The sequence below is a fragment of the Orcinus orca genome, chromosome 16 (genome assembly GCF_937001465.1).
Source record: "Orcinus orca chromosome 16, mOrcOrc1.1, whole genome shotgun sequence".
NCBI lineage: Eukaryota > Metazoa > Chordata > Mammalia > Artiodactyla > Delphinidae > Orcinus > Orcinus orca.
The window spans coordinates 10,795,719-10,815,655 of record NC_064574.1 but is presented as its reverse complement, the minus strand read 5'-3'; the positions used below and the strand labels follow the sequence as shown (position 1 = coordinate 10,815,655).

Here is a 19,937-nt window from a genome sequence, read left to right as displayed (position 1 = left end):
TTATAAAGTAAGCCCTGACACTATCTTTCTGATTCTACGATGTTGCTATTCCCCCATTTTTGCCATTAATGCCGTCAATAGGCACCCCATTTATATGGGGTGCTTTTAAAATAGGTTAGATTCTTTTCTCTCCCTCAAGAGTTATTAATTTGTGAACTTTACATAAGGGAGTGAGATTTCAGAATCAAGGAACTATGGCTTATCTCACTGGCCAAAGAGCAGTGCCCACTTTCTCAAATACTCTTCTACTGGAGCACTTACTTAGGATTACCCATGTTGCCCCCACAGGGCTCAAACACAAAAATAAAAACCCACCAAAAGTAAGTACGCTGTCCACACCCAGCTTGCAAGAACCGTCGTAAATAAAAGCATGTCTCTACTACGACAGAGGTACTTATTATTGCCCTCTATCCAGAAGTACCCACAGAAAGGCTAATCGCCCTACAGGGGAGCTATTTCACATATACCACACTCTCCATTTGTCAAGTTCAACCCAGGTTCCTTTTGGATGACTCTGTGCCCAGAATGGACCTAAGTTAAATCCAAAGCTCTATCACCTTCCGTCTCAGTGCGGCTGTTCTCGGAGCTGTCCACTTTGCCACCGGTATCGGGAGACTTGGACTTGACACTCTCCGCTTGGCTATTGGCTGGGGAGACTGCCTGGAAGGACGTGGTCTCCAGGACATCTGGACTTCGGCTCGGATACTCCTGGTCCCCCATCACTGAGGAGGAAGAGTCGTTGGTCAAGCCATCACTCTCCACGGAACCATTTTCTCGGCTGCTCTGTCGCTGCAGGACAAGACCAGTGAGACCCGTCTTCCCCTGGGCATCTAGGGAAGCCACCGAGGCCAGCCCTAGAGTAGGTGATGCTGAGTGAATGCTGGGAAGGGGCATGGGGACCTTCGAGGAGCTGCCAGGGGCCTCCTGGGAGCAGACTTCGTCTACATCGATGCTTTCGACATCATCATGACAGACAACGCTTGTACTGCCATTTTCACCGACCATCATCGGCTCGGGACCCGCAAAGTCACAGGGATTCTCCGGCAGAGGCGTGTTGGGAATCTGACCGCCCATGTGCATCCGAATATGCTGCTGCAGCATGACCGCGTTGGTAAACTTCTTCTGGCAGATGGGGCACGAATGCTGCGTCTTTATGGACGTGTTGGTCCGGTGCACCCCGAGGTGCGTCTTCAGGTTGCCTTTGGTGGAGAAGGCTCGACCACAGATCTTACACTGGAACGGCCTCTCCCCGGTGTGGGTGCGGTAATGCATCTTGAGGGAACTTTGGCAGCTTAAGACACGGTGGCATATGAGACATTCGTTGGGGTCGGTGGTGGCCTTGTCGATATTCTCCACCAGCTGCTGCAATTTCAGGGTCTCTGACCCCGGCTCGGGTGTCCCACTCCCTTGGAAGCCACCAACCCTCGGGGAGTTATGGTTGGGCCCCACCCCAGGCAGGATGCATCCATCCTCACTTTCCGGAGAAGGCCCGGGCTGCAGGTCGCTGGGCAACGGGCCACCCATGAGGTCCTTGGAGTTAGTCCCCGAAGAGAGATTCTGAGATAGCCCTACATTGGGGGTCCCCGTCGCAAGGACGGGTTTGTTGTCTAAGGAGAGCCCGGACTCATCTACGGGGACAGGGCCAGAGAGCACGTAGGGAAGGCCACTGCCTGCCGCCATCTTGTCGTGGAACTCGGCAAACAGCTGCGGGTTTGCCTTCACCTGGGGATGCCGATGAAAGTGCACCTTGAGGTTGCCCTTGGTGGTGAAGCGGTGACCGCAGACAGAACACACGAAGGGTCTCTCTCCGGTGTGGGAGCGGAGGTGGATCTGCAAGGAGCTATCAGTCCCAAAAACCTTGCTACAGTACTTACACTTGTGCTTGTAGAGGACCTCGTCCTTGGGTTTGACATCTACCGGGGAGACACTCGGTGGCTTCCCTTTCCCTTTCTTGGACGGGTCTAACGCCACCGCGGAGAAGGGGCTCTGGAAGAGCACAGAGCCTGGGGCCTGAGGTAGCAACGCCCCCGGGAGACGCGACAGGACGTTGGGGAGCACCCGGGTCCCGTCTGGCTTCAGGGCGAAGGGCGTCAGCCCTGGGGACACGGAGCTGGCAGCAGAAGGGATGCTGGTGTGAGGTAGCTTGGCTGGCTTCAAGGTGTCCAGGGGCAAAGCCGGGCTCCCCGCCTTCTGGCTGAGCAGAGCCACAGCCGCCGAAACCTGCTGGGACACGTGGCCACCCAGCGTCTTCAGGGAGTCAGCTCCGGCCACGCCGCTGGAGTGGAGGGCGTGGGAGGCCCACAGGTTCACCTGCACGCGGATCTGCTCCGTGAGCTGGATTTGCTGGAGCTGCTGCTGCTGCAGACACAGGATCTGCTCGAGGACCCAGGGGATGCTGCTGGCGCCGGGCAGCGGGGCTGGGGGCGCGTCTGCGCCCCGCTGGTTCACGGCCACCTTGGTGCCCCGTAGCGCTTGAAGCGTGACGTTGGTGTTGGCCACTTTGCCTTTGGGTAAATAGCTTATGTCCTGGGGTGTGGGTGGCAGGGCGGCCTCCGTCTTTAAGTACACGATGGACTCTGCCCCCGGCTTCTCCCTCGTGTCCCCTGAGCTGCCACCGTCCTCTCTGTGACCGTCCTTCCTGCTTGGGCTGCGTGGCTGGTGGCTCAGCACAGCCCCGGAGAAGTCTTCTGAAGGCACCGGCCCCTCGCTGTCGTTCATGATGAGGACAGGTGGATTTTTAGTGCAATTCTTCTTATGGTCTAAGAACTCCGAGAAACTGAAGAACTCGGCACAGCATTTCTCACAGATGTGAGTCTCCTCCCGCCGAGGCCTCTTTATCCCTGCTCCGTCCACGTTCACGTCATCGCCACTCCCTGGGGGGTTCATTGGAGTACCTGTGACAAGAGAGAAAAAGCTAAGAACTCTACCCAAGAAAGGATGTGGGGCGATTTCTTGGGAAAAACCACAGCTCACAGTCCAGAGGTCTTCGTGATCTGTGTCCCAACACGCACAAAACTGTGTAAGGGAACAAGGCATCCAGAGAGTCTCAAATGAACCAATCACTTAGGTAGTGGGGGTCAAATCATAACCCCCCAAAATGTCCAATCCTAACCCCTGCGCCTGTGCCAGCGACCTTCTTTGGGGCAGGGGGGGAAATCTTTGCAGTTGTAATTAGGGTGGGTCCCAAGCCCAGTATCTGGTGTCCTTAAGGAGAAAAGAAAGGGACATGAGACAGAATAAGGCCATGTGAAGCCAAGGCAGGAGTTACGTGGCTTTTATAAGCCAAGGACGGCTGGAAGCCAACAAAAGGTAGGGAGGAGGCCTGGTACACTCACCCTCAGAGGCTCCAAAAGGAACCCTGCAACTCCTAAATGTCAGCTGTCCACCCTCCAGAACTGTGAGAATAAATCTGTCTTAAACCATCTAGTCTGTGCCAACGTATTAAGGCAGCCCTGGGAAGCGCATACAATTCATTAAAATAATCCCCTTGGAGCTCTGGCCCTCACCCAGCTGAGAGCTGGCTTGAAAGGCAAATGGATCTCATGCCACCATAAAATGATGTTGGAAACCTGCTCAATTCATGGCCGCTCATCTCCATCCTGGGCCCATCGAAAGTGAAATTGCAGTAAGTCACTCATTCAGACAATGTGGTAAGTGTACCTTCCCACCAGGGACAATGAAAGTCTAAAGGTGCTAAAAATTAATAAGAAAAAACACACTGAAAAAAAGGGAAAGATTGCATGTCCAAGAAAAAAAACTTCACTGACCTTCCTGATTACGAAAAACCTACAGAAATGCCTTAACAGGCCATTCAAGGATTAATAAGCCATTAAACAAAGAAAGAAGCCCAAGAAAGGAAGGAAGGGATGGGAATGATGGATTTTATTCCTCACCTTCCGTTTGCAACTTCTACTCTGTTACACAAAAGTCAACCAACCATCCTATTCTGGGTAGTTCTATTCCTGAAAATGAGTGGTCCCTGGACTTCTTTTGCAGTTGGGTCCTATTTCCTTCACAGTGACTGCTAGTCTGCACGTCACAATGCCTGTCGGGGGACTGTGCTTTTTAGCCAGATGCCCGAGTCCTGGCGGGTGGAGAACCTCTAAGCTACTTTATTTTTCTCATTTCCTGCCTCACCTATTATATGTACACCTTACCACTGAGAAGTCATATAGGCACACCTCAGACCCAGCAACTCCAGGTGCGCAGATCCAAACCACAGACATTTGCACACATATACAAAGATCCATGGAGAGGACTTCCCTGGCGGCGCAGTGGTTAAGAATCCACCTGCCAGCACAGGGGACACGGGCCGGGAAGATCCCACATGCCGCAGAGCAACGAAGCCCGTGCGCCACAACTACTGAAGGCTGCACTCCACAACAAGAGAAGCCGCCACAACAAGTAGCCCCCGCTCGCTGCAACTAGAGAAAGCCTGCGTGCGGCAACGAAGACCCAACACAGCCAAATATAAATAAATAAATAAACTTATTTTTAAAAAAAAATCCATGGAGGAAGAGGGATATTTTTCAGAAATGTTTAGAGCCACAAAAGAGGGGAAAAAAAAAAAAGGTAAATTTTGGTTTACCCACAGTACAAAAACGATGCAGAATTTCCGTTACGTCCTGACATGGAGACAGAAGTTAGGTGGAAGTAGGTTACAGAATAGTTTGTAAGGTGTGACCATTTTTGTTTAAAACGAATCCTATTTGAAATGTACAAATGCATGGGGGTAAGGCCAGGCAGTATCCACTTATCTTTTAAATAAAATGATCACTTTGTAAAGCCAACTAACCCATTTTGCCTCAATTCCTTGGGTGGTTACATTTCCCAACAGCATGGGTTTTTGACCGAGGAGTCAGTCAACAATTTGGGGAGGGGCTGATCTTGCAACAAAGTGTATTTCTCTTGAGAAAGATCTATACTTTCCATCAGATTTTCAAACACTGGTTCTTTTACATTTCCATAGCACAGCCTTAATAAATTGACTTAATTTTTCCTAATTTCAGACTAAATAATCATCAGAAGTTCTGCAAGGTGTGTGCGGGTCGGGGGTAAGTAAGCCAAGAGAAAGCAAACAGGTCAGGAACAATCCATGGAAAACAGGTCTGATGTGGTGGGCTTACCCCTCAGGATTTCTAATAAATGTGCAAAATCGTGACAACCACGTAAGTTAGATGCCTGGGTTAAGTGATGTGATTAATTTAACAAATGTTTGTCGAGTGCTGACTGTGACCCTGGCACCATCCTATGACCTGAAAGTGCAGATACTGTACGTATTCGGTTAACATCAGTTTCTCCACCTTTTCTATTTCAGCGGCTTATCTGGTTACCTGGGCAACTAGGGCTGCTGAACACAATAAGCCTTGTGCCTGTCATTTAAAGCCTCACTCATTTAACAAGACTTCTCGCCTCCTACTGAGTACAAGGCAGGGGCCAAGGGGGTGATAAAAAGATGAGCAGCCTAACAGCCTCCTGTAGTCCAGACTAGAACCTCCAGCTGCCCTGGGCTCCACACTATACCCATCCAACCCTATTTAACATCAGCCCCATTTACAGATAGGAAAGACAGACTTGGATGTAATGTGACTTATACCCAAGGCAACACAACGAAAAACCTAGTCACAGGTAACTTTTGAGCACGTACTATGTACCAGGTGTAATTTACATGTTATTAACAACTCTTGAGGTACAGACTATTATATTTAACAGAGGGGGAAACTGAGGCACAGAGCACATTAACTTCCCCAAGGTAGGGCATGTGGTAAACTGCGGAGCCAACATTAAAACCAAGGCACGCAGGACCCAGACCGTCCCTTTGAACTCCTCCTTGATACCCTTCCTCCTAAGCATGTTTCTTCTGTTGAGACTGGCAACTATCTTTCCTCTCACAGAAACCCCAGGAGGAACAGGAAAGCTTGAGGGGTCAGGTTTGGAGGTGTGGGGAGGTTAACTTAGGACACGATACACCCCTGCTACTTCCATGGGGAGTGTAGCAGGTAGGTACCTCCTTCCTTCCGGCTCCACAACTGCTCCAAAGCAATAAAATTTCCAAGAATCAAGTTAAATATATTCATCAATTCCCAGAATCCTTAAGATAGTATCTATTGGTACACTTTCCCAAGACTTCTAATGCGGTGTTTGCTGGGGTGTGTTGTTAAACTGGCACAATCTTTCTGGAAGTGCAATTTTGGCAATTATGTGTCAAGAACTTTAGAAGTAGAACTTAAAGAGTTTCTCTTGGGAGGGAAATACACCAGTAGGCTGGTGCCTATAAATACATACAACTTCTTCAGAGCACAGTCCACCAACATCATCATTTGAGTGCAATTCTCCTTCCACCCAGCAATTCCCTTGTTAGGAGTTTACTTTCTGTGATACCAGGATACAGGTTTCATAGTAACAAACAGCCTAAACAAAAAAGGACGCACTCTGGTCCGTCAGTACGGTTCTGATTGAATAAATCAGGGTACACGAAAGGGATGACTACTTTGTAGCCTTCTAAAATAAAGTAGATCTTTATTATATATGCTTGATCTGTAAGACAACCACCCAAGACTGATTTCAAGAGGGAAAAAAGTGTAGAGAACAGGATGTATAGATAACGTGCTCCCCCCCCTCTTTGTGTCTAGGGATAAAGATATAAGTATGTACGTGGGAAACTTTTGAAATAATAGATGCTGTGGCTGGTCCCTGCCTCTTGGAGCACAGGCCTGGGGTGGAAGAGAAACTTTAAAATGTATACACTTTTGGGACTTGCCTGGCGGTGCACTGGTTAAGACTCCACACTTCCAATGCAGGGGACGCAGGTTCGATCCCTGGTCAGGGAGGCACATGCCGTGCAGTGTGACCACAGAAAAAAATAAATCAATGTATACACTTCTGTACTTTGGCTTCTTTTTAATTAGCATGTTACACCCCTTTTCTCAGCCATTCTACTTCTGGAAATCTCTAACAAAGCTCATGTACAAATGCTTGTTAAGGGCCAAAGCAAAACTACTACCATCCTCCACAAACTGCAACAAAGCACTCACTTCAGACTCCTATACCTTAACTCACTTATCTTCATAGCCACGTAAACAAGCATCTTTGTTCCCAATTCGCAAACATGGAAACTAAGGCTCAGAAATAACTGCCTCAAGGTGCCGTGCTGGTAAAACACAAGGGCAGGGATTATAGCCTTAAATACTATTGAAGAGGAGAACTGAAGCTAGTGGCCTGATTTATAATTGTTTCTTCTAGAGCAGTTTCTTGAACTTTTTTTCATTTTACCCCTCTAGGAAGGCTTTTAAAGCTTTTTTTTCCTAATCACCGCCCCCCCCCCGCCAAATTTTAATACCACCAATATATTATATTATCTGTTTATGCACTATGGCCTTTGGAAGGCCACAAACCACTGTAACATCAATAAACATTTTTGCCCCACCCAAAAAAAAAACCAATTTTCACCCCCTTGGGGACAATATTCCCGTACTGACAATGCAGGTTTTAAAGGAGATAACTCTTTAAACTGGGGCTGATGAAATTAGACAGGGAAAAAAAGATGGCAACCTTATTTTCACTCAGCTGAATTAAAACTTAACATTTCTTTCAATTATGAGCGTGGGGAACATACCTCAGCGGTATTTGCAGAACCCATGCCTATGTCATCAACAGAAAGCAGGTATTTTCCTATGATGTCAATGCGGTTGCATTACTGGAAATTCTGGTTACCTGACTGACTGCTAGATCTCCTTTATTGTGTTCACAAAGAAGCACATGTTACTTTTACTAAGTGTTATCTCAACGCAATTTATTTCCTTGGTATTTCTATGTATCTTATTGTATGCATTTAAATACATTCTGATGAGAAGGGGTGAATGTGGCACAAAAAAGGTTAAGCTCCCTGCCCTAGAAGGATCCAACAGTTCCCAACAGTGATTTACAACCTGAATACCAGCTTGCCTGCACTGTATACACAGGCTTGCCTCTTCTGCAGCCTCCAAGCAATACCGGCAACATCCCACTTGAGTCTTCAAACAGCAGGAGCTCTGTTTGCTGGTGCAGTAAAAAGTACTTCGACATTCAGACCACCACTGGCAAATACTGAAAGCGTATTTGCCAAAGAGTAAGACGACTCTGTTATGAACAATTGCTGGGTATGCTTAAGTTAACCCTTCCCAAAAGGAAAAAGCAAAGTTCAGAGGGATTACACAGCAACTAGATCTTCCACCCTTCCACCCCACCCCCACTCCGAATTTTAGGAATGTTATCTCTCAGCATCTAGTTATCCAATAAGTTGGAAGAATGCAGTAAACCCAGCAGGGGGCTTAGATTCAATCCCTGCCAAATGGATAGAAAATACTCTTACTATTGTATAGGAAGAAAGCTCATCTGCCAGAGGCCAATCAAATTCTGGAGCCAGTGAAAATGCTTAAGAAACAAACCTGTGTATCTCGAGAAAAGCATTATGCCTCAAGCTTATCCTCCCCCCCCCCATTCCTATATTAAAAGAACGACAATGAGCAGATTATCTAGAGTCCATAAACATCTTCTACCCCACCCCCACCGGCAGGATAACTGCTTACCAAAAAACAAAAGGAAATTGAGATGTCCTTAAGTACTGAACCAGTTCAAAGAAACTGGTTTACCAGTTTAATTTTACATCTGAATTCAGCAATCCGGGGAAACACTTAAGGAACAAGCCCTTAACTCAATTTGTAGGTGGCAAATTAGAGCAGCAATTAACTTTCTATTTAATTAAGGTACAAAAAAAATTTGTTCCAAATGGTCTTGGATCAAAATTCAAGTCTGCTGAAAAGGAAGAAGTAAAAGAATCAAAGTTTCTTTGTGCTATAAGGTGTGCGAGCTCTGCTATTTACGCTGTAGAGATACGTCCCATATTGCCTCAACTGGAGCTCATCTTTTATGCAATTTGTAAACTCCATGAAGGCAGGAGCTTTTGCTGCCTCCTTCCCCAGATCCCCCTAGAACAAAGCCTGACATAGACTTGAAATCTAGAAGAAAAAAAATAGATGGCAACGATCAGAGATGCAGTTCTTACATGAATTTAGAGCTTTTAAAATTTTTAGATGCTTTTTTAAACAATCAAAAGCACAATAGGTTAAGGATGATGAAAAAGGGAATATCTTGAACTCTTCCCATCATTTTTTCCAGGGCAGTAAAGCCCAGAGCACCAAATGCAAACTCTGCTTTATTTTCGACTTGCTTCCCAGGACCTCTTATTCTAAAGCCTGCAGAGGCACATCTCAAAAATTAAAAGGGAGGAGGAGAGAGAACACTCAACCAGCTGAACACTCACCATAGCCCCCTCATCTGATAGAAAATCCCATCCCATAACCAACTCTTCTAAAACCACGATAAACACAGCTTCTTGGATTCAGAGCAAGGCTCAAATCAAACAGGACAAGGCAACCCTGGGCAAGCCATTGCAACCAGGAGTTAAAGTTTCCTCTAAAATGAGTAAAAATGAGGATTACAGATAATGTCGTTGAGGTCCCCAGCCTGGTGTCTGGCACACAGTAGGCTACAGATAAAACTGCAGAATTATCTCAACTTGGCAGTTCAGTGCCGTCTTGGCACAATAAAAAATAAAACATTGTTTTTTTGAACAAAATTAATTACTGATCACGTTTCCAGCACACAGTGGGTCTTGTATAGTGGAAACTATCTAAATAAACAGCATGCTTCATCTCCATGGTACACAGGAAGAACCCAAAAGCTCAGAAAGCAAGGTTACACAGCTGAAAGTCATACAACCAGATTGGAATGCACACCTCACTCTAAAATCTTACCAAAACCTAACTTCATTTAAAAAGAGGAAGCATTAACTCTATCCCTCCCTCCCAAGATGGCTCCCCAACTCCCCACCGTGAGGAAGGCTGCAGAGGCTTGAAGGACCAACTAGCATTGACTTGTGCAATTTCTTTTTGACGGAACAAAAGCGGTGTGGGCAAGTTGTAGCCCCTTTCAGAAACTCAGATGGAAACACAGAAAGTCAGCCTGCAACATTAACTAACGCTTCGATCAACAAGATTTCCCTCTTCCTCTATTAAAATATAAGCTCCCAAGTGCCCTATTCTCAGAATCCTTACCGCCAATGTAGGTCATTTCAGTTTAGAAACTGGGGCTAGGCAGTTATTTGAAATTTGGGAATCTTAATCGTTGATGGCTGTAATCCAGTTTAGCACAAAGGGCATTTGAAACTCTTTTGAGAAAATGCTAATTTTCCTGTATGTAGCCTGAGTCCCCTGACCACCTGCAGATTTTCTGATCTAATTTTTTGCCGTACTTCATTCTCCTCCCTCAAAAAGTACATTCTTTATAAGTGGGTCTCAAATTGGTTTTGCAAAATAAGACCAGTCTAAACTGGATTTTTTAAATGATACATACAGGCCGCTCAAATACAAAATGCATCAGTTAAAATGTACTACTTGGGAAAACTACCTTCTGTCCCATCGTGGCAACTGGGGGACTCTGCGAACACATTCGAGGATCGAAGAATTCTTTCCAAGAATTCCAAAGACTTGGCAAAGAAACCCCGGCACAGCCAGGGATAGCTCAAGCAACCGACTGGAGTCCCTAGCCTAGCCCACCCCAGCGCTCTCCATCCCCCTGCCCCAGCCTGTCCCACCCATCAGGTGTGAGCCGGTACCTGCGAAGGGACCCGCCTCTCAGCAAAGGGCGAGGTTCCAGGCTGGGCCTCCAGGGGGCGCCCGCGCGCAGCTCGGCCGTCCACTCCAACCCAAGCGATCAATAGCAACTCCCCCTCCCAAATCGTGGAGGGAGCGCACAGCCAGGCCCGCGATCCTAACCAGCTCGGGTTAACTGATTGCAAACTTCAGCTAGCGTTAATTTAAGAAGCTCCCCCTAAGGTGCCAAACACCACCAAAAACCCCACTTCAGCGCGCCCACCCAAAATGAAGCGGGTAGGGGGAAGGGGAGGTCAGAGCAGGACCAGGGGAGGGGTCAGAGCCAGGAGCTCGCCCCTCCTCTCGGGAGGAAGCGGGCGGGCAGAGGGTTAACCCTTTTGTTCCAGGTGGGCCAGGCAACGAAGCCTCTCCATTCTCCCCCGCACTCCCCCTCCCAAGGCACAAAGAGAGTCCACCCTCCTCCGACCTTGGGTGCACGCTGCCCTGACCATCGGACGCCCGAAAACGCACAGCCGCCCCCTCGGTCAAGCAGATCTCTTTAATTTGCCCTGGAAAAATGTTATTTGAGGAGAAATAGGGATTTACATTGTATTATAAATTTAGGAAATTTACCACATTCCCTCCCCGAAATAAAAGGTACGGTAACCAAAACGTAGCAACCGTTTTCCCATCGGAGTTGTAGCTCGGAGTCGGGTTGCCGCGCACACCCCCATCACGGTCTGGGAAATTAGAAAGCAGGCGGCGAGAAGAGAGAAGCCACCAACAAGGCCCAAGAGGACGTTAAAAACGCCCCCTCCCCCCACGCGTACGCGAAAAACTTATCAGGCGACAATTTGGCGGGCCAGGACGGAGGGGAGATAGTGGGAAATCGACTGGCTCCTAAAGCCCCCTGGGTTACATGATTAGGAAGAGAGGAGTTTGCTTGGCCGCTCCCGACCGGGCTGGGGGTCCAGAACTCCTCCAGACCCTCAAGACGCGCAGCGCGGAAGCGTGGGCCGGGTCAGCCCCCGGAGCTCGCCCTGGCCACGACCGCCCAGTCCTGGTCCGACCTCTCCCCTCTGGCCCCCGGGGCGCGCGTTTGTAAAGCCGGGCGCCCTAGAAAAGGCACGCAAAACGCCAGGCTGGTGCACCCCAGCGGGGCTGCTGTGCGCCCACGACCCCCGCCCCTGGGGGCCCACACCCCTCCCGCCGGCCGCGGTTTATTTTTAGGAAGTCGGAAATCAAAGATGGCTGGAGGTCAGGCCCCGAAAGGTTAGGGCGAAGATCGGCAGGCGGCGTAGCCCCGGGAGAAAAGAGGAAAACCAAAAAAGAAATTTTTTAAAAAAAGGAAAATACTGTGCTCTTCTCCTCCACCTCTTCGGGCCCTCCAATCCCCTCCGCAGCGCTGGTGGCCCGCACCCCAGCTCCTGGGGGTGGGGAGAGGTCGCGCCCCCTCCCCCCTCTTGGCCCGGGAGGGGCGCGTGCAACAGATCGTGCTCCCCCGGGAGGTCTTCCTAGGGTGCGCCCCTTCCCCAGCCTCCTACAAAGACCCTAACGGGTGAGGGAAAGAGTGGGGACCCCCGGGGTCTTTCTTTTAAAAAGCAGCGCCAGGGAGGGAGGAGGGGAGCCTAAGTTACAAGTGGGGGGGAGGCTACTAGTGAGGGGAGTGGAACCAATTACGAGAGGGGCAGAGGACAAGGAGAAGGGAACATTTCAGGAATGAGGGACACAGGAGAGGCTGGGGGTCAATTTTACAATAAGAGCGAGACCTGGGGGTGAAACTTACACAAGAGGGGAGAAGCGATAAAAGGGGAGAAGTGTAAAATTAACGAGGGTGGGGGTGGGGAATGAGGCTGCCGCTCTCCTCTGGAACTGAGCCCCCAGATCTCGGTTCCACAGTCTGCGGTGGAAGCTGTTGGCTCCCCAAAGTCCGCGCCTTCGAGGGTCCCGCGAACGTCCCGGAAACTGCCCGCCCGGGGCGTGCGCCCCCAGCCCCACTCACCCGGCTCCCCCGCCGCCGGCGCCGCTGCGGCCGCATCTGCAAACTCCGGGGCCGGCTGCTGCGGCTGCTGCTCGCCCTGGTCCTCCTCCGAGTTGATGTGTTGGGGTTTCGCCTGCTTGCGCCTCGACATGGTGCGAGCATCGGGGCGCCTGGAGAGCCGCGGTTATTTGCCCACTCCGCCACAAATTCCTGGAGTTGGGAAATTTACCCCCCTTCGGCCGGAACGCGCATGTCCCAGTAATTATTATTATCAATAATGCATTGCGATTTATCATGAGCCCTGACAGCTGATTGGCCTGGGTCCAAGACCTCAGAGATCATTTAAATAAGACCTCATTGATCAGGGAGGGGCGAGGCATTCTGGGCTTTGTAGTCCGGCCCTACAAGCGACAAAGGCGTGTTCATCGGGGGAGAGCAACTAATTAGCATCCGGGCTCAGATTGGCTGGATCGTGGACGAAATCCGAGGGGGACCCATCCTCGCTTCAGCTATCTGAATCCTCGGAGAGAAAAAGAAAAATGATTGTGTATTTACTAAAAACTTGGAGCTTCCGTAACAGTTTTGGAACGAGCGTATTTGGTAGTGTGCTCCAAAAATTACTTTTGTACGGTTGATATCCTCGCAAGCCGGGGAGGAAGGTCTTTTCAGTGAAATATTTTGGCTCAGTGTTTACATCTACCAAAAAACAAAAAAACAAAAACAAAACAAAACAAAAAACTGAGATTTGACCCGTGTCCCCTCCCATCTCCTTTTTCACTGAAATGTTTAAATTGAGTCTGGAGATATCTGAAGAATGGTAAATGGTGGTATATTCAACCTTCCCACCCCATTTCAACTCTTAAGGTGGCCTTCAAATTTCAGATTACCCCCTCACCATGATTTATTTCCTTTAAATGCTAAATAATAACCTCCAGGATTCATACTCAAAAGGTTTGGTTTACTGTCACAGTGCAGACCTTGATTTTTGGTTTGGGTTTTTTTTTTTTTTTTTTAATTTAAAATGACTGGATACTAAATATAGAAAAGGTAGATTAAAAGCAAGTATAGTCAGAGATAATATCAAAACAAGGAGCGACTGCACTTTTTCCCCACAAGCCATAAATGTCTGATAACATCATTTTATTACTGAGACAATCCTCTTACATCTCCCATGGATCAGCAATGGGCGTTGTCATAGTAACTGGGTGTTGCCAAACTAATCATTATCGGAATTTTTTGCAATATGGACTTTACTGTGGAAAAGATGTGTAGTTCAAAGTGATTGCATCATCCTGACATGGAGATGCCTGGAATTTTCTAAAAGTGTGTATGTGTGTATAATATTGTATGTATACACACCTCTACAGTAAATCTCTATGTATTTTATTCCATTAACTGCTTTGCATGATGTAAATGCTCAATAAATGTTGAATAAATGATGAAATCTTCAGCCTTCTAAGTCTTTGATTGGTGTTTCCCTGGTGCCTCTGGGCATGCGTCTGTATTTAGCATTCACTTCATTGTAAGGAACTGTGCAATTATAGACCGTTCCTCCACATTTGTGCATTGCATTTTCTTGATTAGTTATTCATCAGCTTCCCAGCTTGTTAGAGTTTCTGGTAAGCTCATCGGGAATGCAAGCAAAATAGAATGCTAAACTGATAAAGATGTTCACCTGGGTGTTTGGACAACCCAAGGCAGAAAATAAATCAGCTTCATCATCTTTTTGATATTCATAGCCATCAATAAAACTTACTGAAGGAAAGAAGGTTAACCTCCAATTTTTGAGTCTTTGTTTGAAAATGCTTGGCATTGTTTTAAGTCCCCTAAACCAAAAAAGAGAGAATTACAGTCAACAGCCCAAGTTGGAAAAGTAAGAATTTGGTTTAATAATACATGGAAGCTGTTTAGAATTCTCATACTGAGTAAAAAAGCCAATTAACACCTGCCTCACTGACTAATCTGCTTATATTCCCAACACCTTTTCTGTGTAAGGTAGTGTGGTAGATGTAATTTACCAATCTAAATGCATGTGCACTAGGTTTACAGCTCAAGAAATGTTAGTGGTTTAAGGAAAACTTAATTGAAGATATAGTTGTTTATACTTATTTTAGTTGGTGATAGTGAAAACACGATGCCGTTTCTGCTTAGAACAAGGTATTAAAATTATGCCACTTGAGTCTCCAAGTGATAATAATAATAATTAATTGAGCTCCTGGCATGTACCACAGGCTGCACTAAATGCACACTTTCTCCTTTTATCTTCCAAGAGAGGTTGGCATTGTTTTATCCATTTTGAAAATGAGGAAACCGAGGTTTAAGGACATGAAATAACTTAATTAGGAAGTGGATGCGCTCAATCCCTAAACCCGATTTCAAAATTCTTTCATCACATCCCAATGATTGTCGTTCAGTGGTAGCTGAATATGGACAAGATAGTTAAACAAGTAAAAATTGTGGTAAAAGAAAACATATGTTAAATTAAGCCTGTCCTGAAAAATCCACAGTCTGTGGAAATAACTTGTACGGAGAAAGTCAAAGAGAAGTTTTCCCCAAAGGAAAACCTTCCATGAATATTATATTAAGAAAAGAAAGGCACAGTACACTTTTTGAATCTACTTCCAACTGATGAGCCAGGAGCTAGTAAGCCGGAGGTGAAGTAAGACCCTAGAACAAAGGGGGTGGGGGGGAGTAAATGGCGCACGGCAGGGCAGAAGGCCAGTCCCTAATCCACGGTAATTTTTTGGATGATTTAATATTCCCTAAAACCAAAAGACCTGGGTGTGATCAGAGTCAGGGGGAAAAAAAAAGATCATTGTAAAGGATGGTATTAAACTTTGTAATGCCTTTGGTTAGGTGACTGGGTTTATGTATAATCCAGTCCTTCTCACTGTTTGCCCGGGGCAGAAATTGTCGGGAAATCGACTTCCTGTTATATCCTTCCTCAAGCAGTCTATGAACATTGAGGCTTTACTGTGTCTAAGGGTATCTGGGATACATAATCCCATTTCAGCTTCATTAAAATCCTTTCTTATTCCCATTTCATCCATGGCAAAACAAACTCAAAGCTCCCATCAGCGCCTCGTGGGTACTAACAGTCGTAGGCTGAATGTATGAATTCAAGAACTTTCCAGTTAAGGGTATAGGTCTCTGTGGAACTCAGACCTTCCAACTCTGTCCACAAAATCCCACCTCTGCTCTGTTCTGCAAGGAACTTTCTTCCCTTCTACTCTTTACGCCTCTTCACCTGCCCACTTCCACTAAGCCTCCAGTCTCAGTTCAAATTTTTCTTCCTAAAACCGGCGTTTTCTCATGCAAATTAGAACGGTCTCACCTATTAGTGTCGATTTCTAGAAGCTGGTTCTTTCCTTTTATAGCATAGTTCAAAGTTTATAATTATAGATTGAATTGTCTATGTATTTATCACTTTTCACACTGCAGGTTCCACAAGGGCAGACACCTTCACCACTATGTCCTTAGCACTTAGCCACGGTAACAGAACACAGAAGTCACAATAAATGAATTTGGAGAATGACTTTGGAGACCTGAATATAAACTAGAGTATTAAGGGACTTCCCTGGTGGCTCAGCGGATAAGACTCCACACTCCCAATACAGGGGGCCTGGGTTCGATCCCTGGTCAGGGAACTAGATCCCACATGCATGCCACAACTAAGAGTTCACATGCCTGCATGCCACAACTAAGGAGCCCACGAGCCGCAACTAAGATCCAGTGCAACCAAATAAATAAATAAATATTTAAAATAAAATAAACTAGAGTATTAAAAGGCAACTACCGTTGGTGGAAATGTAAAATGGTGCAACCGTTGTGGAAAACAGTATGGCAGTTCCTTAAAAAAAATTAAACGTAGAATTACGGTAGGATCCAGCATTTCCACTTCTGGATATACATCTGAAAGAACTGAAAGCAGGGACATGAAGAGATACTTGTTCACCCAAATTCATAGCAGCATTATTCACAAGAGCTAAAAGGTGGACATAACCCAAGAGTCCATCAACAAATGAATGGATAAACAAAATGTGGTGTATACATACAATGGAATATTATTCAGCCTTAAAAATGAAAGAAATTCTGGGACTTCCCTGGTGATGCAGTGGTTAAGACTCCACGCCCCCCCAAGGCAGGGGGCCCGGGTTCGATCCCTGGTCAGGGAACTAGATCCCACAGACATGCTGCAACGAAGAATTCACATGCCTCAGGTAAGGAGTCAGCAAGCCACAGCTAAGACCTGGTGCAACCAAATAAATAAATTTTTTTTTTTAAATGAAAGAAACTCTGACTTGCTACAGCCTGGATGAACCTGGAAGACATCGTGCTAAGGGAAATAAGCCAGTCACAAGAAAGACAAATGCTGTGTGATTGTGATTCCGCTTCTATGAGGCACCCAGAGAAGCCAGATTCATGGAGGTAGAAATTAGAGGGGTGATTGCCAGGGGCTGGGTGCAGGGGGAAACGGGGAGTTACTGTTCAGTGGGTGGAGTTTCAGTTTTGCAAAATGGAAGGAGCTCTGGAGGTCGCACAGTCATGCGAACGCTCTTCATACCACTGAAGAGTTCACTTAAAGATGGTTAAATGGCAAAATTTTATGTTATGTGTATTTTACCACAATTGGGGAAAAAAGGCAATTACAAACTGATGGTTGCCTAACTATATACATTTATTAAAAATCACTGAAATGTACACTTATAATGGGTGAATTTTATGATATGTACAGCGTATCTAATGAAATTGTTTTTGGTCAGGAGAGCCTTCATCAAAAAGTCTACAAATAACAAATGCTGGAGAGGGTGTGGAGAAAAGGGAACCCTCCTACACTGTTGGTGGGAATGTAAATGGATACAGCCACTAGGGAGAACAGTATGGAAGTTCCTTAAAAAACTAAAAATAGAACTACCATACGACCCAGCAATCCCACTACTGGGCATATACCCTGAGAAAACCATAATTCAAAAAGAGTCATGTACCACAATGTTCATTGCAGCTCTATTTACAATAGCCAGGGCATGGAAGCAACCTAAGTGTCCATCAACAGATGAATGGATAAAGAAGATGTGGCACATATATACAACGGAATATTACTCAGCCATAAAAAGAAACGAAATTGAGTTATTTGTAGTGAGGTGGATGGACCTAGGGTCTGTCATACAGAGGGAAGTAAGTCAGAAAGAGAAAAACAAATACTGTATGCTACCACAGATATATGGAATCTAAAAAAAAAAAATGGTCATGAAGAACCTGGGGCAAGATGGGAATAAAGACGCAGACCTACTAGAGAATGGACTTGAGGACACGGAGAGGGGGAAGGGATGAAGCTGGGACGAAGTGGGAGAGTGGCATGGACATATATACGCTACCAAATGTAAAATAGATAGCTAGTGGGAAGCAGCTGCATAGCACAAGAAGATCAGCTCGGTGCTTTGTGACCACCTAGAGGGGTAGGATAGTGAGGGTGGGAGGGAGGGAGACGCAAGAGGGAAGAGATATGGGGATATATGTATATGTATAACTGATTCACTTTGTTATAAAGCAGAAACTAACGCACCATTGTAAAGCAATTATACTCCAATAAAAATGTTAAAAAAAAAAAAAAAGAAGGCAATTAGGGGGAGTTCCCTGGTGGTCCAGTGGTTAGGACTCGCAGCTTTAACTACCAGGGCCCAGGTTCAATCCCTGGTCGGGAGCCTAAGATCCCGCAAGCCACTCAGCCAAAAAAAAAAAAAAAGGCAATTAGATATTTGGTTGTCCCTATACTTGAAAGGGCCATAATTACATGTGTGGTTTTTTCCTATGTGGGATTCCTAGCATCTTAAGCTTGAAAAAACTGAAATGGCAAGGCTGGTGTCCATAAATCATGTTCTGCCACTGCAAAAGTATTGCCCCTTTGGGTCTCTAAGTATTCATGCCAGGAAATGGTCAAGTGGACCGATGTGGTAACCGCTGCTGCTTTAATTTGGGAAATACACGGTTTGGATTCGGGAAGTATAAAGAGTGGCTTTTTTCTCAACATGGCCCAACCTCCTGGAGGCTATGGACTCATCGATTTGATATCTGCCTGCCTCGAAGAGAAGGCTTTATATGTCTGGAAACAGCTGCTCAAATCTAGAGATTTAGAAGTTGAGCTAAAATTGCTTCAGAAATCATGCTTGTAATTCACTGGGAGTGCTTTCTTATGGGGCCAAACGTCCACTTTTCTGAGTGTCCTGGCCCAGAGCCCTTCTACTGGGATGATTTATAATTGCAAAGTCTGGCTAATTGCAATCATCACCACTTAACTGATGATACCGCCTCCTCGTGCTTTTTTTTTTTTTTTTTTTTTTTTTTTTTGCGGTACGCGGGCCTCTCACTGCTGTGGCCTCTCCTGTTGCAGAGGACAGGCTCCAGACGCGCAGGCTCAGCGGCCATGGCTCACGGACCCAGCCTCTCCGCGGCATGTGGGATCTTCCCGGACCGGGGCACGAACCCGCGTCCCCTACATCGGCGGGCGGACTCTCAACCACGGCGCCACCAGAGAAGCCCCCGCCTCCTCGTTTTGATATCTCTCTGCTTGTTGCCATTTTATCACTCCCAAATTGGTACTGAACAATTTCTAGCTCCAATTAGTCTTGCCGGTTAATATATCCCCTGATACGTTGAAGCCCACAACTGTGTACTCAAAAAGAGAAAAAAAACTATTCCAGCAAGTTCATTAAAACAGGAATGAATTTCCAGAAATGAGAATTTCTCCTGCAGTTTCTTCAGTTGAAGAGGAGATGGACCAGGAATAAAAGAGTTGACACACCTGGGTTTTTTCGTCCCTCAGTCCCTTGCTGGGCTCACTGTGGACCATGCATGCGGGTCTTTAGGTCAGTCTGGAGCACTCACATGCTGCAGAGGTTGACTCTCTGAGTCCATGGCAGTGGTTCTCAGTGGGGGGCAATTTTACCTCCTCCCCCAACTGGGGACATTTGGCAACACAAGAGTGCTAGTTATATACGAGGTAGAGGCCAGGATCATGCTAATACCCTACAATAGCCCAGGGCAGCCCCGGACAACAAAGAACTATCTGACCCAAAATGTCAGTAGTGCCGAAGTTGAGAAACCAGGTCTATAGGTAACATGATTTCAAGGCCATATTAGCAAGTACCTAATCCTTTTTTTTTTTTCCCAATAGTAAAACACTTTCTAATCAAACTAGGTATTAAATCACAATCAAATCCTCTTATCTGGACTCCCCTGGTGGCACAGTTGTTAAGAATCCGCCTGCCAGGGCTGCCCTGGTGGCGCAGGGGTTAAGAATCCGCCTGCCAGTACAGGGGACACGGGTT

The 19,937-nt window shown here is 46.6% G+C and overlaps 1 protein-coding gene across 4 annotated transcripts in view; it reads right to left on the bottom strand.

Moving 5' to 3' along the window:
• The window catches only part of SALL4 (spalt like transcription factor 4), a 44,675-nt gene that overhangs the window by 3,881 nt on the left and 20,857 nt on the right, over positions 1-19,937 (bottom strand). The window contains exons 1-2 of one of the 4 annotated variants that reach the window (XM_049700009.1): positions 12,634-13,605; positions 558-2,894 (exon numbers count right to left, since the gene is read on the bottom strand). In XM_049700009.1, coding sequence (XP_049555966.1) covers positions 558-2,894; positions 12,634-12,763 — 2,467 coding nt within the window. In that variant the 5' untranslated portion in view covers positions 12,764-13,605. Of the gene's footprint in view, positions 1-557; positions 12,607-12,633; positions 13,606-19,937 lie in introns of those variants that run through there. The other 3 variants (XM_049700011.1, XM_049700010.1, XM_049700008.1) reach the window with 3 other exon arrangements.